The sequence below is a fragment of the Bombina bombina genome, chromosome 4 (genome assembly GCF_027579735.1).
Source record: "Bombina bombina isolate aBomBom1 chromosome 4, aBomBom1.pri, whole genome shotgun sequence".
Classification (NCBI taxonomy): Eukaryota; Metazoa; Chordata; class Amphibia; order Anura; family Bombinatoridae; genus Bombina; species Bombina bombina.
This window is the reverse complement of record NC_069502.1, coordinates 624,601,544-624,629,449: the sequence shown is the minus strand read 5'-3', so window position 1 is coordinate 624,629,449 and position 27,906 is coordinate 624,601,544. Positions and strand designations below refer to the sequence as shown.

General features: G+C 36.5%; 1 protein-coding gene across 4 annotated transcripts in view; it reads right to left on the bottom strand.

The window, feature by feature from the left end:
• The window catches only part of PHACTR2 (phosphatase and actin regulator 2), a 435,085-nt gene that overhangs the window by 296,769 nt on the left and 110,410 nt on the right, over positions 1–27,906 (bottom strand). Inside the window, exon 1 of one of the 4 annotated variants that reach the window (XM_053710647.1) lies at positions 26,699–27,271. The exons of 1 other annotated variant lie outside the window; for it this stretch is intronic. In XM_053710647.1, the coding sequence (XP_053566622.1) occupies positions 26,699–26,744 (46 nt within the window). In that variant the 5' untranslated portion in view covers positions 26,745–27,271. Of the gene's footprint in view, positions 1–26,698; positions 27,272–27,906 lie in introns of those variants that run through there. 2 more of the 4 variants (XM_053710645.1, XM_053710648.1) reach the window with 2 other exon arrangements.

Sequence of the window (27,906 nt, the reverse complement as noted above, 5' to 3'; positions counted from 1 at the left end):
ACGTCTAACACGCCTCCCTAACATAGCCCGACACGTCTAACCCTCTATCCGCTATCCCCCCTCACTAGCCTAACAATAAAATATGTATTAACCCCTAAACCGCCGCTCCCAGAGCCCGCCGCTACCTAATAAAGTTATTAACCCCTAAACCGCCGCCAGCTATATTAAATATATAACCCCCTAAAGTGAGCCCCTAACACCGCCGCCATCTACCTTACCTACCCCCTAAAGTGAGCCCCTAACACCGCCGCCATCTACCTTACCTATCCCCTAAAGTGAGCCCCTACCCCGCCGCTATTTTAAAATTATTAACCCCTAATCTAATCCCCCTCCCCCGCCGCCATCTATATTAAATTATTTAACCCCTAAAATACTAAACTATCCCTACCACTAAACCTAAGTCTAACCCTACAAATAGCCCTGAAAAGGGCTTTTTGCGTGGCATTGCCCCAAAGTAACAGCTCTTTTGCCAGCCCTTAAAAGGGCTTTTTGCGGGGCATGCCCCAAAGTAACAGCTCTTTTGCCAGCCCTTAAAAGGGCTTTTGGCGGGGCTTTGTCACAAAGTAAACTGCTCTTTTGCATCTAAGCTAAATCCCCCTACACCGCCGCCACCTATAATAAATGTATTACCCCCTAATCTAATCCCCCTACACCGCCGCCACCTATATTAACCCTAATTATATTAGGGTTAATATAGTTATATTATATATATTAACTATATTAACCCTAATTATACTAGGGTTCATATAGTTAATATCGTTATTATAATTATATATATATTAAGTATAATAACCCTATCTAACTCTAACACCCTAACTAAACTCTTATTAAAATAAATCTAATATTAATTTTATTAATTAAAATATTCCTATTTAAATCTAAATACTTACCTATAAAATAAACCCTAAGATAGCTACAATATAATTAATAATTACATTGTAGCTATGTTAGGGTTAATATTTATTTTACAGGTAAATTGTTAATTATTTTAACTAGGTATAATAGCTATTAAATAGTAATTAACTATTTAATATCTACCTAGTTAAAATAATTACCCAATTACCTGTAAAATAAATCCTAACCTAAGTTACAAATACACCTACACTATCAATAAATTAAATAAACTACAAACATCTATCTAAAAATACAATTAAATTAACTAAACTAAATTACAAAAAAAAACAAACACTAAATTACAAAAAATAAAAAAAAGATTACAAGATTTTTAAGCTAATTACACCTATTCTAAGCCCCCTAATAAAATAATAAACCCCCAAAATAAAAAAAATTACCTGCCCTATTCTAAATTAAAATAAGCTCTTTACCTTACCAGCCCTTAAAAGGGCCTTTTGTGGGGCATGCCCCAAAGAAAACAGCTCTTTTGCATACAAATACAATACCCCCCCCCCCCCCCATTACAACCCACCACCCACATACCCCTATTCTAAAACCACCCAAACCCCCCTTAAAAAAGCCTAACACTACCCCCCTGAAGATCTCCCTACCTTGTCTTCACCACACCGGGCCGAACTCCTGATCCGATCCGGGCGATGTCTTCCTCCAAGCGGCAAAGAAGAATTCTTCCTCCGGCGATGTCATCCTCCAAGCGGCAAAGAAGAATTCTTCCTCCGGCGACGTCTTCCTCCAAGCGGCAGCAAAGTCTTCATTCTTCCGGCGGCATCTTCAATCTTCTTTCTTCGCTCCGCCACCGCGGAGCATCCATCCCGGCCGACTGCTGAACTTGGAATGAGGTACCTTTAAATGACGTCATCCAAGATGGCGTCCGCCGAATTCCGATTGGCTGATAGGATTCTATCAGCCAATCGGAATTAAGTTTAAAAAATCTGATTGGCTGATTGAATCAGCCAATCAGATTCAAGTTCAATCCGATTGGCTGATCCAATCAGCCAATCAGATTGAGCTCGCATTCTATTGGCTGATCTGAACAGCCAATAGAATGCGAGCTCAATCTGATTGGCTGATTGGATCAGCCAATCGGATTGAACTTGAATCTGATTGGCTGATTCAATCAGCCAATCAGATTTTTTAAACTTAATTCCGATTGGCTGATAGAATCCTATCAGCCAATCGGAATTCGGCGGACGCCATCTTGGATGACGTCATTTAAAGGTACCTCATTCCAAGTTCAGCAGTCGGCCGGGATGGATGCTCCGCGGCGGCGGAGCGAAGAAAGAAGATTGAAGATGCCGCCGGAAGAATGAAGACTTTGCTGCCGCTTGGAGGAAGACGTCGCCGGAGGAAGAATTCTTCTTTGCCGCTTGGAGGATGACATCGCCGGAGGAAGAATTCTTCTTTGCCGCTTGGAGGAAGACATCGCCCGGATCGGATCAGGAGTTCGGCCCGGTGTGGTGAAGACAAGGTAGGGAGATCTTCAGGGGGGTAGTGTTAGGCTTTTTTAAGGGGGGTTTGGGTGGTTTTAGAATAGGGGTATGTGGGTGGTGGGTTGTAATGGGGGGGGGGGGGGGTATTGTATTTGTATGCAAAAGAGCTGTTTTCTTTGGGGCATGCCCCACAAAAGGCCCTTTTAAGGGCTGGTAAGGTAAAGAGCTTATTTTAATTTAGAATAGGGCAGGGAATTTTTTTTATTTTGGGGGTTTATTATTTTATTAGGGGGCTTAGAATAGGTGTAATTAGCTTAAAAATCTTGTAATCTTTTTTTTATTTTTTGTAATTTAGTGTTTGTTTTTTTTTGTAATTTAGTTTAGTTAATTTAATTGTATTTTTAGATAGATGTTTGTAGTTTATTTAATTTATTGATAGTGTAGGTGTATTTGTAACTTAGGTTAGGATTTATTTTACAGGTAATTGGGTAATTATTTTAACTAGGTAGATATTAAATAGTTAATTACTATTTAATAGCTATTATACCTAGTTAAAATAATTAACAATTTACCTGTAAAATAAATATTAACCCTAACATAGCTACAATGTAATTATTAATTATATTGTAGCTATCTTAGGGTTTATTTTATAGGTAAGTATTTAGATTTAAATAGGAATATTTTAGTTTATAAATGAATTAGATTAATTTAATATAAATTTAGTTAGGGTTAGATAGAGTTAATATAGTTAATATAAATACTATAGTAACTATATTAACTATATTAACCCTAATATAATTAGGGTTAATATAGTTAATATATATAATGTAATACCTATATTAACTATAATATACTTAGGGTTAATATAGATAATATAGCTGGCGGCGGGGTAGGTAGATTAAATTAGGGGTTAATCATTTTAATAGAGATGGCGGCGGTGTAAGGGGCTTACATTAGGGGTTAATAATTTTTATATAGGTGGCGGCGGTGTAAGGGGTCAGATTAGGGGATAGATAAGGTAGATGGCGGCGGTTTTAGAGGCTCACAGTAGGGGGTTAGTTTATGTAGATGGCGGCGGGGTCCGGGAGCGGCGGTTTAGGGGGTAATAACTTTATTAGGGATTTCTGGGGGGGGGGGGGATCGCGGTTGACAGGGAGATAGACATTGCGCATGCGTCAGGTGTTAGGTTTATTTTAGCAGATCGCGGTTGACAGGGAGATAGACATTGCGCATGCGTTAGGTGTTAGGTTTATTTTCTAGTTAGTTTAGGGAGTTACGGGGCTCCAATAGTCAGCGTAAGGCTTCTTACGGCTGCTTTTTGTGGCGAGGTGAAAATGGAGTAAGTTTTCTCCATTTTCGCCACGTAAGTCCTTACGCTGCATATTGGATACCAAACTGCGCGGGTTTGGTATACCTGCCTATGGCCCAAAAAACTGCGGGCGACGGCAGAAATATACGGGCGTAACTTCTAGGTTACGCCGTATATGTGATACCAAATCCGCGCAAATATTGGCGTCGCCGGCATTTGCGGGCGACGATTTATATCGGATCGACCCCCTTATCTCTTCTATAACCCACTTGGAGTATACTTTCTTCTACTGGCTGTGTTTACACAGCTTGGCCTTGAGGCCAAAAACTTTCAGGATGGGTGGGGATACCACAGGCTAAATAAACTATTTCAAATGCCATTATAAGGGCAACGGAAATACTTGAAAACTATTTAATACACTCCAGCAGGTAAAGTGGATCATTGGGAATAAATTAAATTTTTGAGTAAACTGTCCCTTTAAAAGATAGATAATCCCTTTGTTACTCATTCCCCAGTTTTGCATAACTAACATGATTATAAAACACCTTTTACTTTTGTGATTATCTTGTATCTAAGTCTCTGCAGACTGTCCCCTTATTTCAATTCTTTTGACAGACTTGCATTTTAGCCAATCAGTGCTGACTCATAAATAACCCCACGGGAGTGAGCACACTATTATTTATAAGGCACACATGAACTTGCAATGTCTAGCTGTGAAAAACTGCCAAAACATAAGGCCTTCAAGGGCTTAGACATTAGCATATGAGCCTACCTAGGTTTAGATTTCAACAAAGAATATCAAGAGAAGCAAATTTATGATAAAAGTACATTTCAAAGTTGTTTAAAATTGCATGCCCTATCTGAATCATGGAAGTTTAAATTTGACTAGACTGTTTCTTCAAATTGCTAGGGGTTCTCCTGTGTACAACTCTCTTTAGGTCATTCCATGGGTTTATAAAGGGATTGGGGTCTTGGCTCTGACTGGGTCATTCTAAGACTTTGATTTCCTTTACTATAGCCATGCCTTGGTTGACCTGGATATGTGCTTTGGGTCATTGTCATGTTGAAATGTGTAAATCCTCTTTATCTTCAGCTTTCTGACAGATGCCAGTAGGTTTTGTGCCAAAAGAATGATGCCACAACCACCCTGCTTTAAAGTCAGTTTGGTGCTTCTTGGACGATGAGCTTTATTGGTTTTGTGCCAAACATATATTTTACAATTTCGGCTGAAAAGGTCAACCTTTGTCTCATCAGACCGTAGCACATTTTACTACATGGCTTGGGGTGACTGAATGAATCTTTTGGCATAACTTAGATGGGCCTGGATGTTCCTTTTTGTAAGAAAGGGTTTCCATTTTGCCACCCTACCCTATAGCCCAGGCATGTAAAGAATACAAGAGATTGTGGTCACGTGTAACGAGTGACTGGTACCTGTCATAAATTCCAGTAGGCCTCATGGTAGCCTCCATAATACGTTTCATCCTCGTCCTCTTATCAACTTTTGAGGGACGTTCTAATCTTTGCAATGTTTCTGTGGTGCAGCATTTTCTCTAGTTATTGATGATGGTTTTGACAGTGTTCCATGGTCCATCCAGCACCTTCAATATTCTTTAAATCCCTCTCCTGATTGGTACTTTTCAACAATTAGCTCTCCCAGTTTCTTCTGCAACTCTTTGTGGACTATGGCTCTCCCAGTAAGATGCAAACCCAAACAACCCCAAAAATTCAAGTAAATCCTACAGCGACATGTACAACTTTTTTTTTTTCTCTCCCTGCTACTAAGTTTTCAATGTCAGTAATAAGCATGAAATTCATTTTCATGTTAAAAAAAATAAATAATAGAAAATGTCTATATTTTGTGCCAGTTCCTCCAAAGGTATTTCTATGTCCTGCCTTGGGATTTTCTATTTCTTTAATTGTGTACATTTTCAAAAATATATAGTTTTGTGGGGTTAAATCAGGTTTATGGAGTGACTTCTTAAAAATCCTTCTTCTCCCTTAGATTATTTGTGTTAGAATTGCCCCTAAAATTAGGAATACCTGCGTGCAATTACTAATGAAATATCTAGATGAACTAAGACTTTTATAAACAAACTTTACTATCAGAGAGAGGATTTAAATGTATCTCTGACATATTGCATAATATCAGATAGTTTGGTTTGTATGGTTTAGAGTAAGGTTCATGTCACTTTTTTATTTATATCATTCACTTTTTTGTTTGTATGGAAACCACTTATTGTAATATTTATTTTAGTATAATGCAAAATACGGGCGGGGGGGGGGGTCTATTTTTCTGTTAAAAAAATGATTGCATTATAATATAATTCAAAATCAAACTGTATTGAAACAAGACATTAGATTATTGCTCAAAAATATAGTTTTCCAGTGTATCAGTACATGGAAATTAAGTCCACATGGGTATATGAAACTGTCTGAAGAAAAATCCACCCTAGCAAGGAAGAGGTTAAAAGAAACACAAGCATTTCATGTGCATATGGTTACAGGCTAATGAACCCAGCTATGTTAATGACTGATATTCAGGGACACTCAAACTGCTAAAAACAACAACTTTGTCTCCAAAAGTGAGAACGCACAAAGGATAATGTAAATTATGAGATATTTCCTTTACATCAACCAGAAAAAAAAAAACTACTTATTTATGTATTAATTGGAAAACAATGAAATAGGCAAAAATGACTCCAAAGTAATTTAAAAACTTGATACAGACATTTATAGGAGTTGTCTATAGTTCGGTACACAATGCATTTTAACAAGTTTATATCCAAACCGGATCTAGTGTGAAATTAGGGTATTGTATCACATATCACTTAATTTAAAACATGAAGTAAAGCAGTTCTGTATCGCCAACATTTTACCCTAAGTTTAAAAAACAAACAAACAAACTAGGTAATCCGACAATAACATTCTTCCAATAATTGAATGAATCGTATTTGCTCCTGAATAACAATTTTTATTCCCTTCCCTTAGGCAACACGCAAACCATAAGAGATCCCACAACAAGAAGTATGGCCCAGATCATATAGCCCCTGAAAGTAAATACACAGTAAACACCTTGAGAGTTTTATTTAAAATGTTTAGTTATACATAACAAAACGGCCTTGCAATGTATTTTCATTATTTATTTTGCTCCCTTTTCATGTAATTAAGCTCTGCAAATAGAGCCATTTCTAACCATCAGACCTAGAAATGCACCTGCTGACTTCTCAAGACTATAACCATATTACTGCCCCTAATTGGCTTTTACTGATAGCAACTGCAAAACAACTTTATGACCATGGCTAGCCTTGTTGTCTGCAAACTAAAGCCCAGATTGGCTCCTCTAAATAAGGCAAATAGTGGGTGGAGTTTAGCTATATATACACACTATAATCGCGTTTGTAACGCGTCCGTCGGTGTCGCCAGTTGCGCACACATCCTCAAAGAAATATTGGCTGCACGAGGCAGCCAAAAGAATGTTGGCTGAGCGAGGAGCCAAAATAATCTACATGGATGCAGCAAAGCTGCATCCCGGTGGATTCTGAAAATGGCAGGGTGGTGAAAGAAATCTTGCCATTTTCAGAATCCACCTGGATGCAGCGTAGGCAAACCCAAAGAATTAAAAAAAAAAAAAAAAAAAAAAAAAAAAAAAAAAAAAAAAAAAAAAAAAACACACATGTAACCGCCCGCACAAAATAACAAAAAAACACGTAGCCACCCGCAATAAATAAATAAAAAACATGTAACCAAAGTATTAACAAAACACCGAAACCGCCAACCCCCACATAGCAAAATAATAAAATAATTAACCCCTAATCTGCAAAAATAATTAAAATATTAACCCCTTAACCGACAAACCCCCACATCGCAATAACCTAATTAACCCCTAAACCGACAAACCCCTACATTGCAATAAAACTTAATTAACCTATTAATCCCTAAACGAACAAACCCCCACAACGCAAATAATTTAATTACTAAGCCCCCTAACCTAACACCCCCTAAATTAACCCCAATAGTAAGTTACACTTAAATAAAACCTAACATTAAATTACAAAAAATAAAACAAATTACAGAAAAAAAATAATCTAATAAAAAAGACCCGCCTAAAATAAAAACACCCCCTAAACTAAACTACCAATAGCCCTTAAAAGGGCCTTTTGTAGGGCATTGCCCTAAGTAAAACAGCTCTTTTACATTTAAAAATTACCCTAACAGTAATTAATAAACCCCCACCCACCAAACCCCCAATATAAAAAAAACCTAAACTACCCATTGCCCCTGAAGGGGCATTTGTATATGCATTGCCCTTAAAAGGGCAATCAGCTCTTGTCCAGCCCATTAAATCCCTAATCTTAAAAATAAAAAAAAATAAAAAAATCCTAACACTAAGCCCCAAATAGGTACTCACCGCTCCTGAAGTCCGGCGAAAAAGGTTTTCTTGCAGACGGCTCCATCATCTTCTATCTTCATCTGGAGCAAAGGTGGTGCGGAGCTGGCTTCACTGATGCATGGATCAGCGGCGGCGGTCCTCAGCGGCGTGGAGGCTCCTCTTCATGTGATCATCCATTGCACCCTGCAGATTGAATGCAAGGTACCCCAAATTTAGTGGGGTACCTTGCATTCCTATTGGCTAAAATTTTGAAATCACCAAATAGGATGAGAGCTACTGAAATCTTATTGGCTGATTTGAACAGCCAATAGGATTTCAGTAGCCCTAATCCTATTGGCCGATTTCAAAATTTCAGCCAATAGGAATGCAAGGTACCCCAAATTGATTGTGGTACCTTGCATTCAATCTTCAGTGTACGACGGACATCAGATGATGAGGAGCCTCCATGCCGCTGAGGAACGCCGCCACGGACCGCTGCCGTTGAGGACCACCGCTGAGGATCCACACATCGGGGAAGACAGCTCTGCACCTCCGCTCCATGCCACCTTCGTTCCGGATGAAGATAGAAGATGATGGAGCCGTCTGGAAGAAGACCTTCTCCGGCAGACTTCAGGAACGGCGAGTACCTAATTTGGGGCTTAGTCTTATTTTTTATTTTTTTGGGGTGGCTTTTTTTTTATTTTTAATTTAGATTATGGTTTATTTGGCTGGAAAAGAACTGAATGCCCTTTTAAGGGCAATGCCCATACAAATGCCCCTTTAGAGACAATGGGTTGTTTAGTTTTTTTTAGTGTTAGGTTTTTTATTTTGGGGGGGGTTGGTGGGTGGGGGTTTTACCATTAGGAGGGAATTGGTAATTTTTGTAAGTAAAAGAGCTGTTTAACTTAGGGCAATGCCCTACAAAAAGGCCCTTTTAAGGGCTATTGGTAGTTTAGTATTAGATTAAGGGGGTATTTTTATAGGGGTATTAGTTTAGGTTTAATTATATATTTTTTGGATAGCGGTTTATTTTTCTCTGTAATTTTACTTTTTTTAAAAAAAAATTGTAACTTTAGCTTAGACTAGGCTGATATGTTATTCTATAGCATCACAACAGAAATGTCTTGTAATTACAAGATGTTTATTTACCCTTTAACAAGGTAATAAGAACAAAAACATTCTTTTCTAAAAATAAATAAATACATTCCCTCTTTTAGAGGAACAAAAAAAAAACTTGACTACATGTTCCCTTTTAAAAGCATCAAGTTTTATTGTAAGCCTATAAATTAATCTGTAGCTTACAGAAAGTTCCACAAATGAACACAAAGCAAATAACAACAAGAAAACAGTCTAATTAATTGAGAATTAACTTGACAAGTCAATACATGTTTCTCATCATAAATATTATGTAATACAGTCAACTATTCATAAGCATCTCAGGTATTCTTGGCATATAAAAAGATTTAGCCATTTCCCATGAGAAAATCAATCTGTTGTACAGTTACATACACTTGTGTAATGTTCTCTATAAATATCAGCATACTATGCATTAACAACACAAAGCAATAGTTTATATTGTTATAACACTTACAGTTGTGCTCATAAGTTTACATACCTTGGAAGAATTTATGATTTCTTGGCCATTTTTCAGAGAATATGAATGATAACACAAAAACTTTTCTTTCACTCATGGTTAGAGTTTGGCTGAAGCCATTTATTATCAATCAACTGTGTTTACTCTTACATTTTACATATATTTTACATACCCTGGTGATTGTGGCCTGATAACATGCACACAAGTTGATACAAAGGGGTTTGAATGGCTATTAAAGGTAATCATCCTCACCTGTGATCCGTTTTCTTGTAATTAGTGTGTGTGTATAAAAGGAAAATGAGTTTCTGGACTCCTATCAGACCCTTGCATCTTTCATCCAGTGCTGCACTGACGATTCTGGATTCTGAGTCATGGGGAAAGCAAAAGAATTGTCAAAGGATCTGCGGGAAAAGGTAGTTGAACTGTATAAAACAGAAAAGGGATATAAAAAGATATCCAAGGAATTGTGAATGCAAATCAGCAGTGTTCAAACTAATAAAGAAGTGGAAAATGAGGGTTTATGTTGAAACCAAACCACAGTCAGGTAGACCAACTAAAATTTCAGCTACAACTGCCAGGAAAATTGTTCGGGATTCAAAGACAAACCCACAAATAACTTCAGGTGAAATACAGGACATGTGGTGTGGCTGTTTCAAGATGCACAATAAGGAGGCACTTGAAGAAAGATGGGCTACATGGTCGAGTCGCCAGAAGAAAGCCATTACTACGCAAAGGTCACAAAGTATCCCGCTTACAATACGCCAAACAGCACAGAGACACGCCTCAAACCTTCTGGTACAAAGTCATTTGGAGTGATGAGACCAAAATTTAACTTTTTGGCCACAACCATAAACGCTACATTTGGAGAGGAGTCAACAAGGCCTATGATGAAAGGTACACCATTCCTACTGTGAAACACGGAGGTGGATTGCTGATGTTTTGGGAATGTGTCAGCTACAAAAGGCACAGGAAATTTGGTGAGAATTTATGGCAAGGTGAATGCAGTATGTTATCAAACAGAACTCCTCATTTTCCACTTCTTGATTAGAGTTTGAACACTGTTGATTTGCATTCTCAATTCCTTGGATATCTTTTTATATCCCTTTCCTGTTTTATACAGTTCAACTTCCTTTTTCCTCACAGATCCTTTGACAATTCTTTTTCTTTCTCCATGACTCCAGAAACGTCAGTGCAGCACTGGATGAAAGATGCAAGGGTCTGTCAGGAGTCCAGAAACTCATTGACCTTTTACACACACACACTAATTACAAGAAAACAGATCACAGGTGAGGATGGTTACCTTTAATAGCCATTCAAACCCCTTTGTGTCAATTTGTGTGCATGTTATCAGGCCAAAATCACCAGGGTATGTAAAATGTATGTAAAATGTAAGAGTAAACACAGTTGATTGATAATAAATGGCTTCAGCCAAACTCTAACCATGAGTGAAAGAAAAGTTTTTGTGTTATCATTCATATTCTCTGAAAAATGGCCAAGAAATCATAAATTCTTCCAAGGTATGTAAACTTATGAGCACAACTGTAAGCGTTATAACAATATAAACTATTGCTTTGTGTTGTTAATGCATAGTATGCTGATATTTATAGAGAACATTACACAAGTGTATGTAACTGTACAACAGATTGATTTTCTCATGGGAAATGGCTAAATCTTTTTATATGCCAAGAATACCTGAGATGCTTATGAATAGTTGACTGTATTACATAATATTTATGATGAGAAAAATCACCAGGGTATGTAAACTTTTGATCAGGGTCATTTGGGTAGTTTCTGTTGTCATTATGATTTAAAAAGAGTAAACCCAGTTGATTGATAATAAATGGCTTCAGCCAAAGACTAACCATGAGTGAAAGAAAAGTTTTATTATTCATATTCTCTGAAAAATGGCCAAGAAATCATAAATTCTGCCAGGGTATGTAAACTTATGAGCACAACTGTATATTGGTAATTAAGAGACGTTTCCACTTCTAGACCAATAGCCGTGCATGTCAACTGACATCCTAGCACGGCTATTGGTCTAGAGGTGAAAATGTCACCTTATTGGAGAAAGGGATGTTCCGTGGGCGGCCGGAGGTGCTGTGTTAGTTTCTCTATATATAAGGAAAGAAGATTGCTAACATTTATGTTTTGTGATGTTTGTTATACGCTTGGATTTACCATCACTTTAATGGGATATAAAAGTAAATTTGAAATACATGACAGAACATTTAAAATTCACTTAGAAGCATTTTCACTATATACTTGGTTTCTGTAAAATGAATTATAGAAATATTCAATGTTTGATAGCTTTCCTTGCACGGAAACATCTGGTATGTGCTGTTCTCTCAGTAAACATATTGCAACAAATTAATTGAATTTAACTTTTATTTTACTCTCAAATAAGAAACAGCATAAACTACAGATCAGGGATTTACCTACAACCTTATTGTAAACAACATCACATTTTTCCCAAAACAGCTAACACATCACAGTTGTATGCATCATACACAAAATACTTTAAAATCGGCTGCAGTGGGCCTAGGGTTGCCACCTCGGCCATGTTTTCCTGGACACTTATGAGTTACACATGCTGCAAGGTAAGCAGGGCTGAACATATATTGTGCCTCTGGACATCACATAAATAGTGCTGATAAACAGCACAATTCATGTTCCTTCCTGCTTACACTGCAGCATGTGTAACTCATAAGTGTCCAGGAAAGCAAGGCAGAGGTTGCAACCCTAAGTGGGCCCCCAATTGCAATTATCAAAGACCTGAACAGGTGAGAATGTCAGATTTTTTAAGCACAAGTGGTTCAGTCAAAATGAACCTAACTATTCAAAAGAGAACTTGAAATGTTCAATTAAAGAATAAAAATAAGTCGTCAAAAGGTGAGTGCTGTATTGGCACATGCAGAAAAAGTAGCCATTAATAATGAGAACAATAAAGAATACACACTACAAAACCCAACCATAACCCAGGAACCACAGCCTGTGATCTTTTTCTGGCAATCATTGTTACAACAGAATGGTACACCTATATCTATGCCTTTTGATGTTCTCTATTCTGAGGAACACTTATGAAGAATAGCTCTTGGGCACTTGCACTAAGTGCCACCAAGTTAAAACTATACTAAGTACTAGATTAAACAATATATGGTTTCAATCTCTTTCTTTGATCCAAGAGTATTAATAGTTTGAACTAATTTGAAGCAGTATGTTGTAATTACCTGTATATGCATTGGTTGTTACATTTTATGACTGAAGGTATTTACAGCTCAAAATAGGCAGTCAAATTCTGGGTTCAAATAAATTGGATGCTACTTTTCTTAAAGAGACAGTAATCCCCATGATATTTTTATTTATAATGTTTGGTTATGCATTGTAAAACAACTTTGCAATATACTTTAATTATTCATTTTGCCCCTTTTAGTGTCATTTAGCTCTGACAATTTGGGATTTTCTTATTTTCAGAACTTGAGTTGCACCCTGCTGACTTATCAAGGCTAACACTGCCACATATCTTACCCTGACTGTGACTGCCCTTGATGAAGGCAGACTCAAGCCTGGATTGGCACCTATAAATAAGGGAAATGGTGAGTGGAGTTTATTGAAAACCCAAGTTCAGTAAAAATGATGTTAATTTGTTTAAAACTTGCTGATATATTAATTCTATAGCACTTGTAACTACAATATATTTACTGTCCCTTTAATTCTGTATTTCTTGTTCTTTTTCTTGTTGTTGGTTATTCTGGAGCCAGGAAAGGGTTTATATGAAGAATATTATAAAAAATAGGATATCATCAGAACATTGTGGGAGATATGGCTCCCTATCTCCAGAGATTTATGAAGCCTTGGGCTATCCTATACATATTTCTATACATAAACACGTTCCTGGTTCATTTGGCTCCTGTTAGTCTGCACATTAATATGAGCTTGTTAACCTCTGGGATACACTAGTAACCGTTATTAGACCTTTCAGGTAATGCATGACCAGGGGGACTTTGTTACAGAGCAGTTACATGGCAAGGCACGCACTCTGGCCCCACAAGTACTGCACATATGGTTTGGAATTAGAACTGCTATCAACATCATTTATTTAATCATAAACAATGAACAGTGGTTCAAATAAATGACCCTGGAATATCATTAAAATGTATTTGAGAGTCAGTGTAGACCCCTGCTCAAGAGAGCCTATAATCTAACGATAACAATTTTTATTTGTTATTGTGCCACATGAAGGACATAATATATAAATTAATTGTGAATTGTAACTTCAGTTGAGCTAGCACGTTGCAGTAACTGGGCAATTATTTATTTATTAATAAATATCTATAAACACTTATAACAGTTTCCACCTCAGGGTTATATGGCTACATATTTTGGTTAATATTTTGCACGACAGTAGGCCTATTACAACTGAAGCTTTTATATTCATGTCACAAACTCATTACTGTGCCAATAAAGCTTCCATATTTTGTAAGGCAAGAGTTCTGTGACATTCTATGGGAAACACAGAAAGGCATTTTTGCTGTTAACTCATTTACTAAACGGCAGTGATTCCATGGTATTAAATGGCTTATGTATTCTTTAAAGGGATATAAAACAGTCCGTTTCTTTGTTGTAATAAACAAATCACTAGGAGTGGATTATAAGTACAGTAGAATTTAACATTTGACAAATACATAACATAAAGACAAAGCAATATCACTTCATTTGAATCTGTAGAATTTTTTTCACATTTTAAAGTTGATCCAATTTTCCCTCCCCTGTATCATGAGACAGCCAACAGCAACTTACAGAATGCAGATACTTATACACTGTGCACTTTATCAATAGGAGCTGGAGACTCAGGCCCGATATTCAAAACATCAAGAGATCGCCGAGAAAATGCCTGGTTGGGGTTGCCAGGCTTGAAGTCCATCAGTCTGTCGATATATTAAAAAAATTAGGGCTGACCCGTGATGAGATGAGTGGTGATGTGTCTCACTTAGGATATATTAGTGATTGTGGCTTCTACAAAATTCTGCCGACATCGCAAATCGTCAGCACTATCAGTGGAGGAGAGGCTGTATTTGAAGTGCTCCTACAAAGAAACCATTTTTTTTGTTCAGTGTAGGTACACGTCAAATAATGCATACACTACCTGCCTCACACTGCAAAATTACGCCACTGAAAAGGTGGCGAGACAAATATGTCTGAAACCCTATACCTAACCTGCAGGACAGGAATTGGAATATATCACACTACTTAGCAATATATCCCAAGTAAAATACAGGTTACTCCCCTGGAATGCTCAGCTAACTCCCACAGAACGCCTACATCTACATCATGTCTGCGATCTACTTTACTAATAAAGACAAAAACCAAAACAAAAACCTTCCTATTATAAACTATAGAAGCTATGTCAATACATCTATATACAATGTTTACATGATATGCATTTTCTTGTATACTGCATATTAATTTAAGTATTGTATAGATTTTAAACATCTTTTTTTTGGGTGTGTTCCCTTTTAACATAAATACATAATTTACAATATAGAATTATGTTATAAAAGACAAAATCAGAAAATTTACTCTTCCAAATCCCGCCTTGGAGCTTTAAAAAAAAAAAAAAAAAAAAAAGCCCCATTTATACTTCATCTCAATTCAAAGAACAAAATGTTGGGTGATATTTAATGTGTAGTGCTTAAATAAACAAACTAACTCTAACTTCACTATATTTTAAATTCTATATCAAAGTACAGAATTGTCTGGAGTGTTTTGGGCATATAAACAAGCAAGGTCACATGCAGTGTTAAATAAACAGAAGGAAGCCAATATCCTGATGAAGTTCCAAGAATGCAACGGAAAAGCTTCTGAAGATAGCACGGGCACTGGTGCAATGCCCTTACATGACATGTAAATGTCTATATTCCCATGCCTGTCCTCCTGTTACCTGCTAGGGCTACTGCCAGCTGGAAGGATGGAGGAATTAGGAGCCGATGTAAAATGATATTTCCGCTGGCATGTATGCCTCTTATGCATCTGGCTGCAGTTAAGCAAATTAGTTTTTTCATGTCATTTATCACAGCCATGTAAAATATAGTGAAGAGCGCAATAATTACAGCTGACCGCAGTTAATTGGTGTACTTTACTTTAGTACTGTCTACAGTATCACTTACTAATACAGCAATCTAATCTTTCACAAAAATGATACTCAAATCTTTTGCTATGGTAAAATTTAGGGAATGAGTTACATAGGTCAGTGTCCCGAGACGATGAGTCACTGAGGCAGAAACATGCACTTCCTCTCTTTCGGCAAAACTGGTTGCTATGAAAATATTATGTGCATATACTTCATTGTTTCTCAAGAGTTTGCACATTGTGACACCCAACTCATTTTTTCTTAATCCATGTGAGGGTTCTTAAAATGTACACAAAGGAAAAGAAAACACTAAGATATACTGTAGATCTTTCCCTACACCATAAACTAAATAAAAAATATATATTTATTTTTTTTGCAAATTAACCTGCATTTTTTAAATCTATTTCCTCAATTGTTACATAAATTCTCATGAACAAATTCAGGCCTAATTCCTAGTAACACCCCTAGATGAGCATCCCAACAGTCTCAATTAAAATCACTGCTCCACCTTTTATCATACAATGACAACCATATTTGTAGCACAATACAAACAAGGTAACAACATTTATGTAAATAATGTGCAACGTAGGAAAACTTGTCAAAAAGTTATGTAGGGTAAGTATAAAGGTATAATTAGGAAAAAGAATATAAAACACTAAAGGCCAGATTATGAGTGGAGCGTAACATTTGCACTCCACTGGTATTATAGGTAAAGCACAATGCGAATGCAACCTGGCATTCGCATTGCATGGAAGCTTTGCACTCATGAGAGTGCGCTTCCATAGATTCCAATGGGAGCCTCTTTCTGATGCCTTCATACACAGCACAGCAAAGGGTATAAGTCGCGCAGCGTTGGCTATCAAATTTATGTCTTTATATGTGTATAAACATTTATTTAAAATTAAAAATAAAAGTTTCTCATATTTTTATTTTTTTTTGAATGTGAACTTTTTTTATTGTTTAGACAGGCCTGTTATAGAAGCAATAGCAAAAAAAAAATAGAGCAAGAACATCTCAAGGTAAAATAAATGAAAATAAGAATCTTACTTTATTGCATGACAAGTTTTGGTTAATACACATGAACCCAAATGCTAGGGTGATAACAATAATTAATATGTACACGTACCCCTCCAAGGTCTCTTCCTCCCCGGGACCCTAACCTATAGCCACACAATGCATGCTCTCAAACAAACACACTGAGATACAAACAAGGGTGTCACAGAACCTTTGTCATTTCCCTAGACACATAGAAAACATGGAAATGGGGGGCACCCTGAAATCAGACTGGGTACACATCCCATGACCCTGCAAAACTCACAACCCTAACTGATAACTGCATAGCTTTCAGGGACTTGGGGAGTTAACCCAGGAAGATATATAAAGTAAAGTTTCTCATATTTTTATAAAAAGGAATACTTCACTTTATTTTGGGGGCAAAAGACCTCTGGTTACTGAAGTCTACCACAAAGTGATACCTCAAGCTTGTGGTAGCATTAACTAGCTACTCGTAATGGCTGATTATTTTATGTGCGCCCATAAACGGGAAAATTTGCCTGTTTACGGGCACAGGTTAAATTAGTGCTTCACTTGTAATTTAGCCCTATATAATGCTGTATTAAATGCAGACAATTAGTTTTTTTTTTTAAATTACAGATAGAAACCTCTTTATCTAAACTGCTTGGGACCGGAAATGGTTTAGGGGAATGGAACCAAGTGTAAACAACAATATCTTATGTCATGTATGCAATATTTACATGTCATAATATCATTTGTAATACATACTAGTACAGTACTAAAATCAGAAAGGTAATATTTGTTGTTTTAAATAAATAGAGACTAATATTTGCATTTTAGAATATAAAAACAAACAAACCAAGGACTCAGACAGAGAAGATTGTAACTTACAGGCAGGGGAAATAGTAATTTTGGATAATTTTATTTTTAAATATATATTTAATATTAAATTAAAAAGATTGGATTTGCAATTCTGGATTTAGGGATTTGTACCTGTATATTAAATAGTTGTTTAAATATTGAAGAAATAACAGTTTAGCTTTCATAAAGAAATGTTGTAATCTAGGTTTCCTTTATCTTATCTCCTTTGCTGAAGCCAAATAAAACAGCTATAAAACGAGTTAAAGGGACAGGAAAACCCAACATTTTTTTCATGATTTGGATAGAACATACAATTTTAAAACAACTTTCCAATTTACTTCCATTATCACATATGCTTCATTCTCTTGTTATCCTTTGCTGAAGGAACAGCATTAAACTGCTGGCAGCAAGATGAACACATCTAGTCAGCCAATCACAAAAAAGACAATTGTCACTGTGTGCAGGCACCTAATTAGCAGCAGCTCCCATTAGATAAAGGATATGTGCATAATCCTTTTCAACAAGGCATACCAAGAGAACAAACCGCATTTGAAAACAAAAGTGAATTTAAAAGTGTCTTAAAATGACATGCTCTATCACAATCATGCAAGTTTAATTTTGACTTTGCTATACCTTTAACATAGTGAACATACAATCTCTGTGTAAAATATAGCAGACTGGGACTGAAATTTTTTTCACCGTTTTAAATATAGCAGGGTTAGGCTTGTAAAGTCTGAAATCTTAACTTCAAATTCTCACAGGAACTGCAAAGCCCATAATCATTTAGTTAAAATAAATAATTAACATATATGTTACAACATATAATTAAACGGCCATATTAGTCAAAAAATGACATGCTCTAATGTGATTTTAAGACTCTTGACCATGCACTTATGCCCAACAAAGGGGTTAAACACACATTAGAAATACTGTGCGGGAACACACACACACCACAGAGCACTGCTGGTTCCGAGCAGAAACCAATGATCTAATCAGCAGAGATGATCGCACGACTCAGATGCTGATTGGAATAGTGGCTTTTTCCACTCAGAACTAGTATTGCTCTGTGGGTCCCAAGCATTACTTCTACTGTGTGTTTAACACATTTGCAGAAGTTAAACACACATTAGTGCAAGTTTGATCATCTTAACATTAATGACATGCTCTAACAAATAAGAGCATGTCATTTGCAGCTATTATGGCCCTTTAAACATATTATACTACAATTTTAAGTGTTTATTGCCCCCATTATTATTATCACCATTTATTTGTACAGTGTCACCAAATTCCATAGCACTGGATAAACATTCCATCTGACTAAGTTTTACATATGTTTACACTGTATGACTAGCAAGTGATATTAGTGCTCCACCGAGTAATACCAGCGTACGCTAATGTGCACTGGTATTACGAGTAAAGCGCAATGCTAGGAAGCAATAACTTGTAATGGCTGGTTATTTATCACGCGCGTGCACATTTTCTTGTTTGCAGGCGCACAATAATTAGCGCTCCACTTGTAATCTAGCCCTAAATAAATCTTCCCTTATGCAATGTTTTTGCATTCGTGATTTTATTAAGTATTGAGTTTTGTTAAAGGATCACTCAACAGCAGAATAGCATTACCAATACATGCATGCTAAAGAGACAATGCAAAAGCACTTAGTTTGAATGAGTAGTAGATTTTTTTTCAAACAAATTTCAGTTAGTTACATTTTCCTTCCTAACACATCATGTGACAGCCATCAACCAATCACAAAATGCATATATACATATATATATATGTCTAAGCTATACCCAAGTTATGCATAGCAAATGTCTAATAGATAGAAATACAGACATCAGTGAACAATATCGCTATCATGCAAAACAGCAAAGATCATATATAGTTGGTTTAAACACACTTAGTGTACATATTTATACAACGCTCCATATTGCTAATTAGAATAAGATCCTGAGAGCATATGCACAGGGGACTGTGCATATGCTCTCAGGATCCTATCCTAATTAGCAATATGGAGCGTTGTATAAATATGTACACTAAGTGGGTTTAAGCTTAGACCCATGGGTTTAGATTATATATTCAATTATACACCGGTGTACTTTACTATATAAGGTCTGATTTCCTCTAAGTTTTTAGGATTGCTCATATTTACTGTATTTTCTCTCAGGTTTATTGAACCTATGAGTATATGTTAGTTTATAGAATTTAATGAATTAGATGTAATAAAGGCTTTTCTTTTTTCTGATCTGACCCGGTGGCTCCCTGTGTATTTTTTACTGCAATATAATTTTGATATAGTGATATAAATTAGTGTGTGCCGGACTAACTCATCTAATTGCTTATCTTTTTTAATTCATATTATAGTCTTTGGGTTCCGTGCACTGGCTCACCTGCTTGTACTTTGTTTGTCAGGTGTTCCATAACTTTTTCACGGAATATCCTTTTCAGAGCGGGTGGCACTTATATATATATATATATATATATATATATATATATATATATATATATATATATATATATATATATATATATATATATATATATATCTCCTGTGAATCTCGAACATGCTCAGTAGATGCTGGTACCTCAGAAAGTTTGCATATAAAAATATTGGGCCCATTTAGAAAATGGAAGTGAATTGGAAAGTGGTTTAAAATTGTGTGTTCTATCTGAATCATGAGTTGACTGTCCCTTTAAATACATTACCTTCCCACTTCAAACCCCAAAAAAAAAAATATGTGGTTTTCTTAGTTGGTTTCTCTGGATGACCTAAGACTCAGTGATACCAAAAGGTGTCAGAGTAAAAGAGTGGCATTTAAAAAGTGTCCTGAATAAAGTCTCTCAATAATCAAACACCCCAAACTAGGCACACAAAGAAACATTCTATGCTGTTCTTTTCCACAAGGCTATTTCCTTCCTTTTTTATTGAGAAAAAAAAATAAAAATAATAAAAGAAAAACATCAAAACATAATGTATTGTCTTGGCCCTAAAAGAATGCCTGTGAGTGTTCTCAGTAAAATATCTGTTCCGTATCAACGTCACAATCTGTATTGGACAGGAAATCTACCACTGGGTAACAGGCTCTGATTAGTGGAAAGTTTATCATTAGTTTGCCTACTGTTAAGATGCTGTAGACAGGAAGTGTGTTGTGCATGAATACCAGAGAGAGGTCTGCAATGCACCGTGACTGTTAAAGGGACTTTAGGGCGACACTCAAGTCAAAATTAAACTTTCATGATTCAGATAGAACATGCAATTTTAAACTATTTTCCCCATTTACTTCCATTACCAAAATGTGCATAGTCTTTTTATATTTACACTTTGAGTCACCAGCTCCTACTGAGCATGTGCAAGTCTCAGAATATACATATGCATTTGTGATTGGCTGATGAATGTCACATGATACAGGAAGAGTTGAAATAGACATAACATACAATTTGTCAGAAATAAATCTACTCATTTGAAGTTCAGACTAAGTGCTATTGCATTGTTTTTTTTTCCTTCATGCATTTGTTGAATATGCAAATCTACTGTATTAACTGGTCCTTCAACAAACATAGTCAGGAGAACACTTCTTTCGAGCATATGGGCTTTGGCAATTACAGCTTATATCATCCCTGCCTTTTTTTGGGGGGGGGGGGGAGAGGGGGCAAGACAAGAGTTTAAGAATTTAAGAGTTAGCACAACACAATACTAAATGCAACTCAATAGATTTTAAATAGTCAGTCATGTGATCAGGGGGCTGTCAGAAGATGCTTACATACAAGGTAATCACAGAGGTAAAAAGTATATTAATATAACTGTGTTGGTTATGCAAAACTGGGGAATGGGTAATAAAAAGGGGTTATCTGTCTTTTAAAAAAAAAAATCTATTGTAGACTTCCCTTTAAGTATGGAGTGTGAACTTTTACAGGAATTGGGAAGTCCACAATTTTCAGATTTAAATTAAAGGAAAAAGGGATAAACTACGACATATAATTACACATTTTATATTACACTTCATAGGACTTCAAGTTCATAGGACTTATAATTGTGTTTTTTCTAAGAATGTGCCTGTTTCCCCATATCTATAAGTGAACCTTTTGCCCTGAATTTGCAAGCAATCTAAGTACTCAGTTGTTAAACACATTATGCAGCTAGAGGTGACATGGCCGGTATTTTTAAGGTTCTTGACCATGAAGAAATTAAGGAATAAATATTGACGCAAATCTCCTGTGATATTGAAACTTCTAATTATAAGCAAACAAACAATCACTTAAAATCAGTCACATCAGCTTTAGTTTCTGAATTATGATGTATAATTATTTATGCAAAATGATGCTAATAAGTATGGTCGGTGCTTTTTGTTGTTTTTTTTCCAAGAAAGGTTGCAACCCTTCATGCAGCCAATCAAACACTTGCAGAAACATTGTTTTGCAAATGCATGCATTGTGTGAAAATGCTGTGAATTTGAAATGTAGCTACTGTACAATTCATATTAATCTGAAGCAATACAGACCATGTAGATTTAGCCTTTATCAACATTCTTACAGATGACTAGAAAATTGATAAAACTGCAAAAAAATATTTAAAATTACTTTCCTTCATGGGAATGTTTTATTTTTCAGTTTATACAGATATTTTCTGAGCTCAATCCCTTCTCTACCTCCCACATTTGTAACACACGGGGTGCTTCAGTGTTCTGCAAATGACATTTTTGGGGGGTCTGTGCTTATATGATGATTTATGGTAACTGTCCTACATTAAAAAAATGTAATATTTGGAGTTTAATTATACATTACAATATATGTTTTTGTTTCAATTAACAGTATTTTTAACTTTTTGTTGTAGTTGACTTGTTCAGCCTGAGGCCAGCCTCTCAAATTTCAATGCTGGGTGCCTGATTTAGAGGATTTTATCAATGATTTAGTATCATATTAGCAATATCCTTCTTCATGTAGCAAATACCCGCTAATAGGGATTTAGGTATCAGAATTAGAGGATATCCTGTATGTCTGTCTGAATCTGTACAATAAATAACACATGTATATCATGTTATCAGACATTTGCAAAATCCAAAATAATTGTATATATATAGTTTTTCATTAAAGGTATTTATTTATTTTTCAATATTTTCACTCTGGGCCTCCAAGTTAAAAACAAAACAAAAACAAAAAACACAACAACAACAAATATGGTCCCTAATATAAATAGGTTTACAAGTTCTGCAAATGAAAAAAAAACAAGGTGGCATCCTAAAGGGATATACAACAGTAAATATGTCCTGATAATAAAACTCACTTTTTAAAAGAAAAATATGTTTCTATAAAGAAATGGATGTCACTTGGTTCCCCTCATCTGCACTCCTTAGACCAGGACAATTAGGGAAAGACATACAATAGACAATAAAGTGTCCTAACAATGAACTGTGCAAACAATGTTCAGTTCAATGAGAAACGTGTGTCTAGCTGGATCCATAGGCACGCGCCTAAGCTTACGTCACAGCTTTTCAACAAAAGATACAAAGAAAAGAAAGAAAATGTGATTATAGAAGTAAATTAGAAAGATGTTCTAAATTGCATGGTCTGTCTGAATCATGATATCTATATCTACAATAAATATATATATAAATAAATATACACACACTCATCATAATGCACAGGCTCAGCAACTGCGGATGTCATCTATAAAATAGCTACTACAGTTTTTTATTATTATTTAGGATTTTTCTATCACTGTACATTAAATGGACAGACTTACAATGTTTGCATTTACAAAAACAAATTCTAAATTGATATCACAGAGAAATATAAACATTCTGTGGTATTGCACATACTGTGCTACATTAAAAGATGTTCAGTTATAACAGAAAAATAGACGTTTGTACTTCAGAGGAATGAACACATCCATTATATAGGAAGGAGTTTTATAATGGATGCTACAAGTAACCAGAGCACGTTCATGGGGTTATTCTCTAGCATTATATACACTAAACACCATGTTGTATATAGGTGTTAGGTTATATTAGGATATACCATGGAGAGTATGTAATTTCAATATACAGTGATCAGTGTACTAGGTCTGTATCTAGTAGTGAGCATGCTAGCTCATTCTTTAAATAGTTCTGTGTAAATCTGAAATGGGTAAGTTATATAACTATCTAAAAATACACTAGGCAGCACGCTTGCTTTCCATTCACATAACACACTCTAAACGGGTGTTATACTAAAAGGGTGTCATGATTTCTCTGTTCACTGCTACTGGACACTGGGTAACTGAATTAGTATGATCTCTTTATTTACACTGGGCAGCATGCTATCTCAGTGTGCAGTAATCAGAATATATGCACAGTGTAATATTTATGCAGAGATAATCATGCAGTCATTTGTATATGCACAAGACACCATGCTAGCTCAGTATAGAATATTCAGCAAGTTTGCATTACACACAGAGCAGTATATTTGCTCTGAATATAATAATCAGTATGATTTCTATAATTGCAAACAGCTTATCTCAACATAGCATCTAAATATATGCTGTTCACAAAATGTGACCTTTGCACATTTTATTACTATACAGTACTATACCAGGAGGGGGGGGGTTCAAAAATAAAGGCATGAGGAAGGCAGACTGATACAGAGGGCCCTGTTCCCTAGGCAGCTTAGCAATCTAAAAAGGTAGGGAGTAGATTTCAATGAATGCTGACTGTAGGCCAAGTCTGCTGAGGATATCTAGTTCCAGCTTGGATAATTGGCCTTGGAAAAAGCTTTAAAATGTATGGGGTTTTGTAGCAGGGTTCTCTGAAGAGGTTTTGGGGGACTGTCACAGACTGAAGTATGGAGTTTCACAGAATAGGTGCAACACAAGGAAAGTACAGCAAATGAGCATAGGAGGCAGTGATGAGAGAGACAGAGAGGCCTAAGTCAGAAGTAGAGAGAAGGGAACCTCTGGGAAGAAGAATATAGAGATGAGACCAGAGATACATTGGGATGTGGTGTTGTGAGGGGCTATGAAATATCAGTAGATAAGCACTGAAAGATCAGTAGGCACAGTAGACAAGCACTGAAAGATCACTAGGCAAGCACTGAAAGATCAGTAGGCACAGTAGACAAGCACTGAAAGATCAGTAGGCACAGTAGGCAAGCACTCAAAGATCAGTCGGCAAGCACTGAAAGATCAGTCGGCAAGCACTGAAAGATCAGTCGGCAAGCACTGAAAGATCAGTCGGCAAGCACTGAAAGATCAGTCGGCAAGCACTGAAAGATCAGTAGGTAAGGTTTATAAGCTTGAGGGAGACCTATACAAGTGGCGTGGAGAGATTTAGAAGGGGGTACATTGTACAATAATCATGACATGCTATAATAAGTGAAGAGGCAGGATTTGGTGAGAGAATAGAAGTGGGCGGTAAAGGATTGTAAGTATTATCCCAACATAGCAGATATGGGGCGCAGGTGTGATACAGGAGTTAACCACTGTGATAGAAACTTCCAGTGTTTACTGGTTAATAAAAGTGGTAATCAGTTAAAGCTCAAACAAGTTGATTTTGAAGCACTGGGCACTCATTCAGAATAAGATGTTAGTGAGAGATGTTAGAGAAGGTGGTAGTGGAAACCAAAGAAGCTTATCTGTTTTCCACAAAAAAAAGTGAAGATTGTAAAGAGAAGGGTCTCAGGGCAACGCCTTGATGTACATCAACAGATAGTGGGAGTGGTGCTGAGGTGGTACCAAAAAAATGAGATACCTAAGAATTGGTTAAGAAAGATATGGTTCAGTATATAATAAAAGCAGTGTCTTGCACACCAAGGAAGTGGAGAATGTACAGTAGTTTAGGGTGATGGTCAGTACTGCAAGCAGCAGAGATGTAATCAAAAAGAAGTGGTGAGAAGTGTTTGGCTTTAAAAGCAAGCTGTTTACTGCTTTAGTAAGGCCAGTTTCAGCAAAGCCAGTAGCCAGAATGTACTTGGTGATGCAGGGAGTGGAGGATAGAAGGACTATAGAGTGGCAAGATAAGGCAGATTGAGTTGTGTTTGTAGAAAAAAGCATAGTCAAGGGAATGCTGTTTTTACATTTTATGTTTTATAAGTGAGTGCATGAACTGGAATAGAAATATAACAGTGTTTAAGGAAACAAAGCAAAAGGGAGAGCTAGAATAAACTGTAATGGAATAGGATCAAGCAAGCAATTGTATATTCCAGAAGAGTAGCACTGTGGAGTAGAAGGGTGGGGACAGTGAATATTATAACATTTCCTGATATTTATACATGTTGCTAAGTTATACAAAGAACAGATTAAGTGTATTTAAAATTAATAATTTGTGCAACAAACACACACATATATATATATATATATATATATATATATATATACACACACACACATACATACACACATATACACACAGTTCCCTACTTGAAAAAACAATGCTGATATAAAAAAAAACAGCTGGGTCAAACACATGAGGTTTCAGTTGGAGAATTTCAGACCCAGATAAAATGCATAGGAACAAGCCTGAATTTAGTGCACTTTAGTGTGTACATATAAACATTCTAGCTCTGTATACAGCAGCACATACATTATGTTTACTCAGGTCATTGTATTAGTCATAAGTAAATCCTCTATATACTCACTTGGCCCTAAATTATCTATAAAACTACAGGGCATCATATTAGCTCTGTATACAATCACTAAACTCACATGTCCAATACAGCACAGGAATACTGGTTCTACACATAGATCGCATTCCTTTAGCAAAACGTAGGTAATGCTTTTTGTAGGTGAATCACTAGATACTCTTTTCTAGAGGATTGTGATCTACCCATAATAAGTAGTAATGTGCTCTCTCTATAAAACACCGGGCAGACTGCTGACTGTACATAAGCAGCATGTTCTCGCAATATAATCGTGAGGTTATGTGCATTAAACAAACGCTATATACTTGAATTAGAATGTAATCTCAATATGTCCTGTGTATATGAAGTAGCATGGTATCTCCATATAACAACAGGGCAGGCTGCTCCGTGTACGTTCTCTCTGTATAAGCAGAGGGCAACACATTAAGTAGTGCAAGGCACCTTGTTGTAGCCTTCATGTTAAACACTCACCGCTGCTCGCCTGCTCAGACAAAGTGGACACCGAGGTCTGGCCCATGTTTTCACCTCTAGGCGGGCCCGTTCCCGGCTCTCAAGCAGCTCTCATACTCCGGTGCCCATGCACTCCTCGCAGTAGCATCAATAACAGGAGTAAATATCCTTCAGGCTTCATTTCCCGTCTCGAGTCCCCCGGTACCCCAACCCCACACCGTGCCCGCAGCCTGACTGCTCCTGCTCAGCTGAATGCCTGTCATTCCTGGAGCAGATTTGTGCGGGTCACAGGTCACATCACACCCCTCCCTGCCTGCACAGCAGAGCACATATCTGTATGTATCTGTCCCCCGCCCTCTGTTTATTTGCTTTGGGTTTCCCTTCCCCTCTCTATCACTGCTCTCCTCTCCCTAAACATAAGTGCCCTTCTCTCTAACGCGCTCACACAAATACTGTCTTTTTTTTTCACTCAACTTTAAATCTCCCTCTGCTGCTCGCTTCTTCTACTTTGCAGTGTTTGCCTTTATATTCCGACAGGCTTCTCTTCTGCTGCAAACTTTCCTCCCTCACTCTCTCATTTTCTCTCTCTAGCAGCAGTCCAGCCTGAAACAAAGACGTCTCTGTGAATTGTGCAAGTGTTAGATGCAAGAAAAGAAGGGTTATGCTACCCTGCCAAGATGGACTGATTGATAGCATAATGCATTAGCTTTTTTTTTCATTCTCGGTACATTTTATCAAGGATACAAACATAACATGACCTGTGGTTAAAATCGTTAATAGAGTGCAACACAACAGATATTTGATATGACTTATTTCAGGAAGTCAAAAAAACTTTTTAATTTAGTTTTCAACATATGCAGAACTTGCAAAAGAGAAAGGAGAGCGAGTTAATTTACTAATCTACCACTATACACCTTCCTCATATGTCTGCATATTATCCCCCACAAATGCTTTCTTCACAATTTGTTAAACTGAACAAAAAATACAAGGGATGATTTAAAAAAAAAAAAAAACACAATGCTGCCTGATATATGAAAATACATCATACTTAGCCACATGTGGTTCATGGATTGCTGGTTAAACAGATCTGCTGTATATAAATCATACTGATACATCATAGATAGAACTGCAACACAGTGGGATTTTTTTTTACTAACAAGCAAATTTCAAGAAAACTTGTTTGTTTTTTTACATATCTCTGAATGCTGTATTATGGAACACTTTGTAAT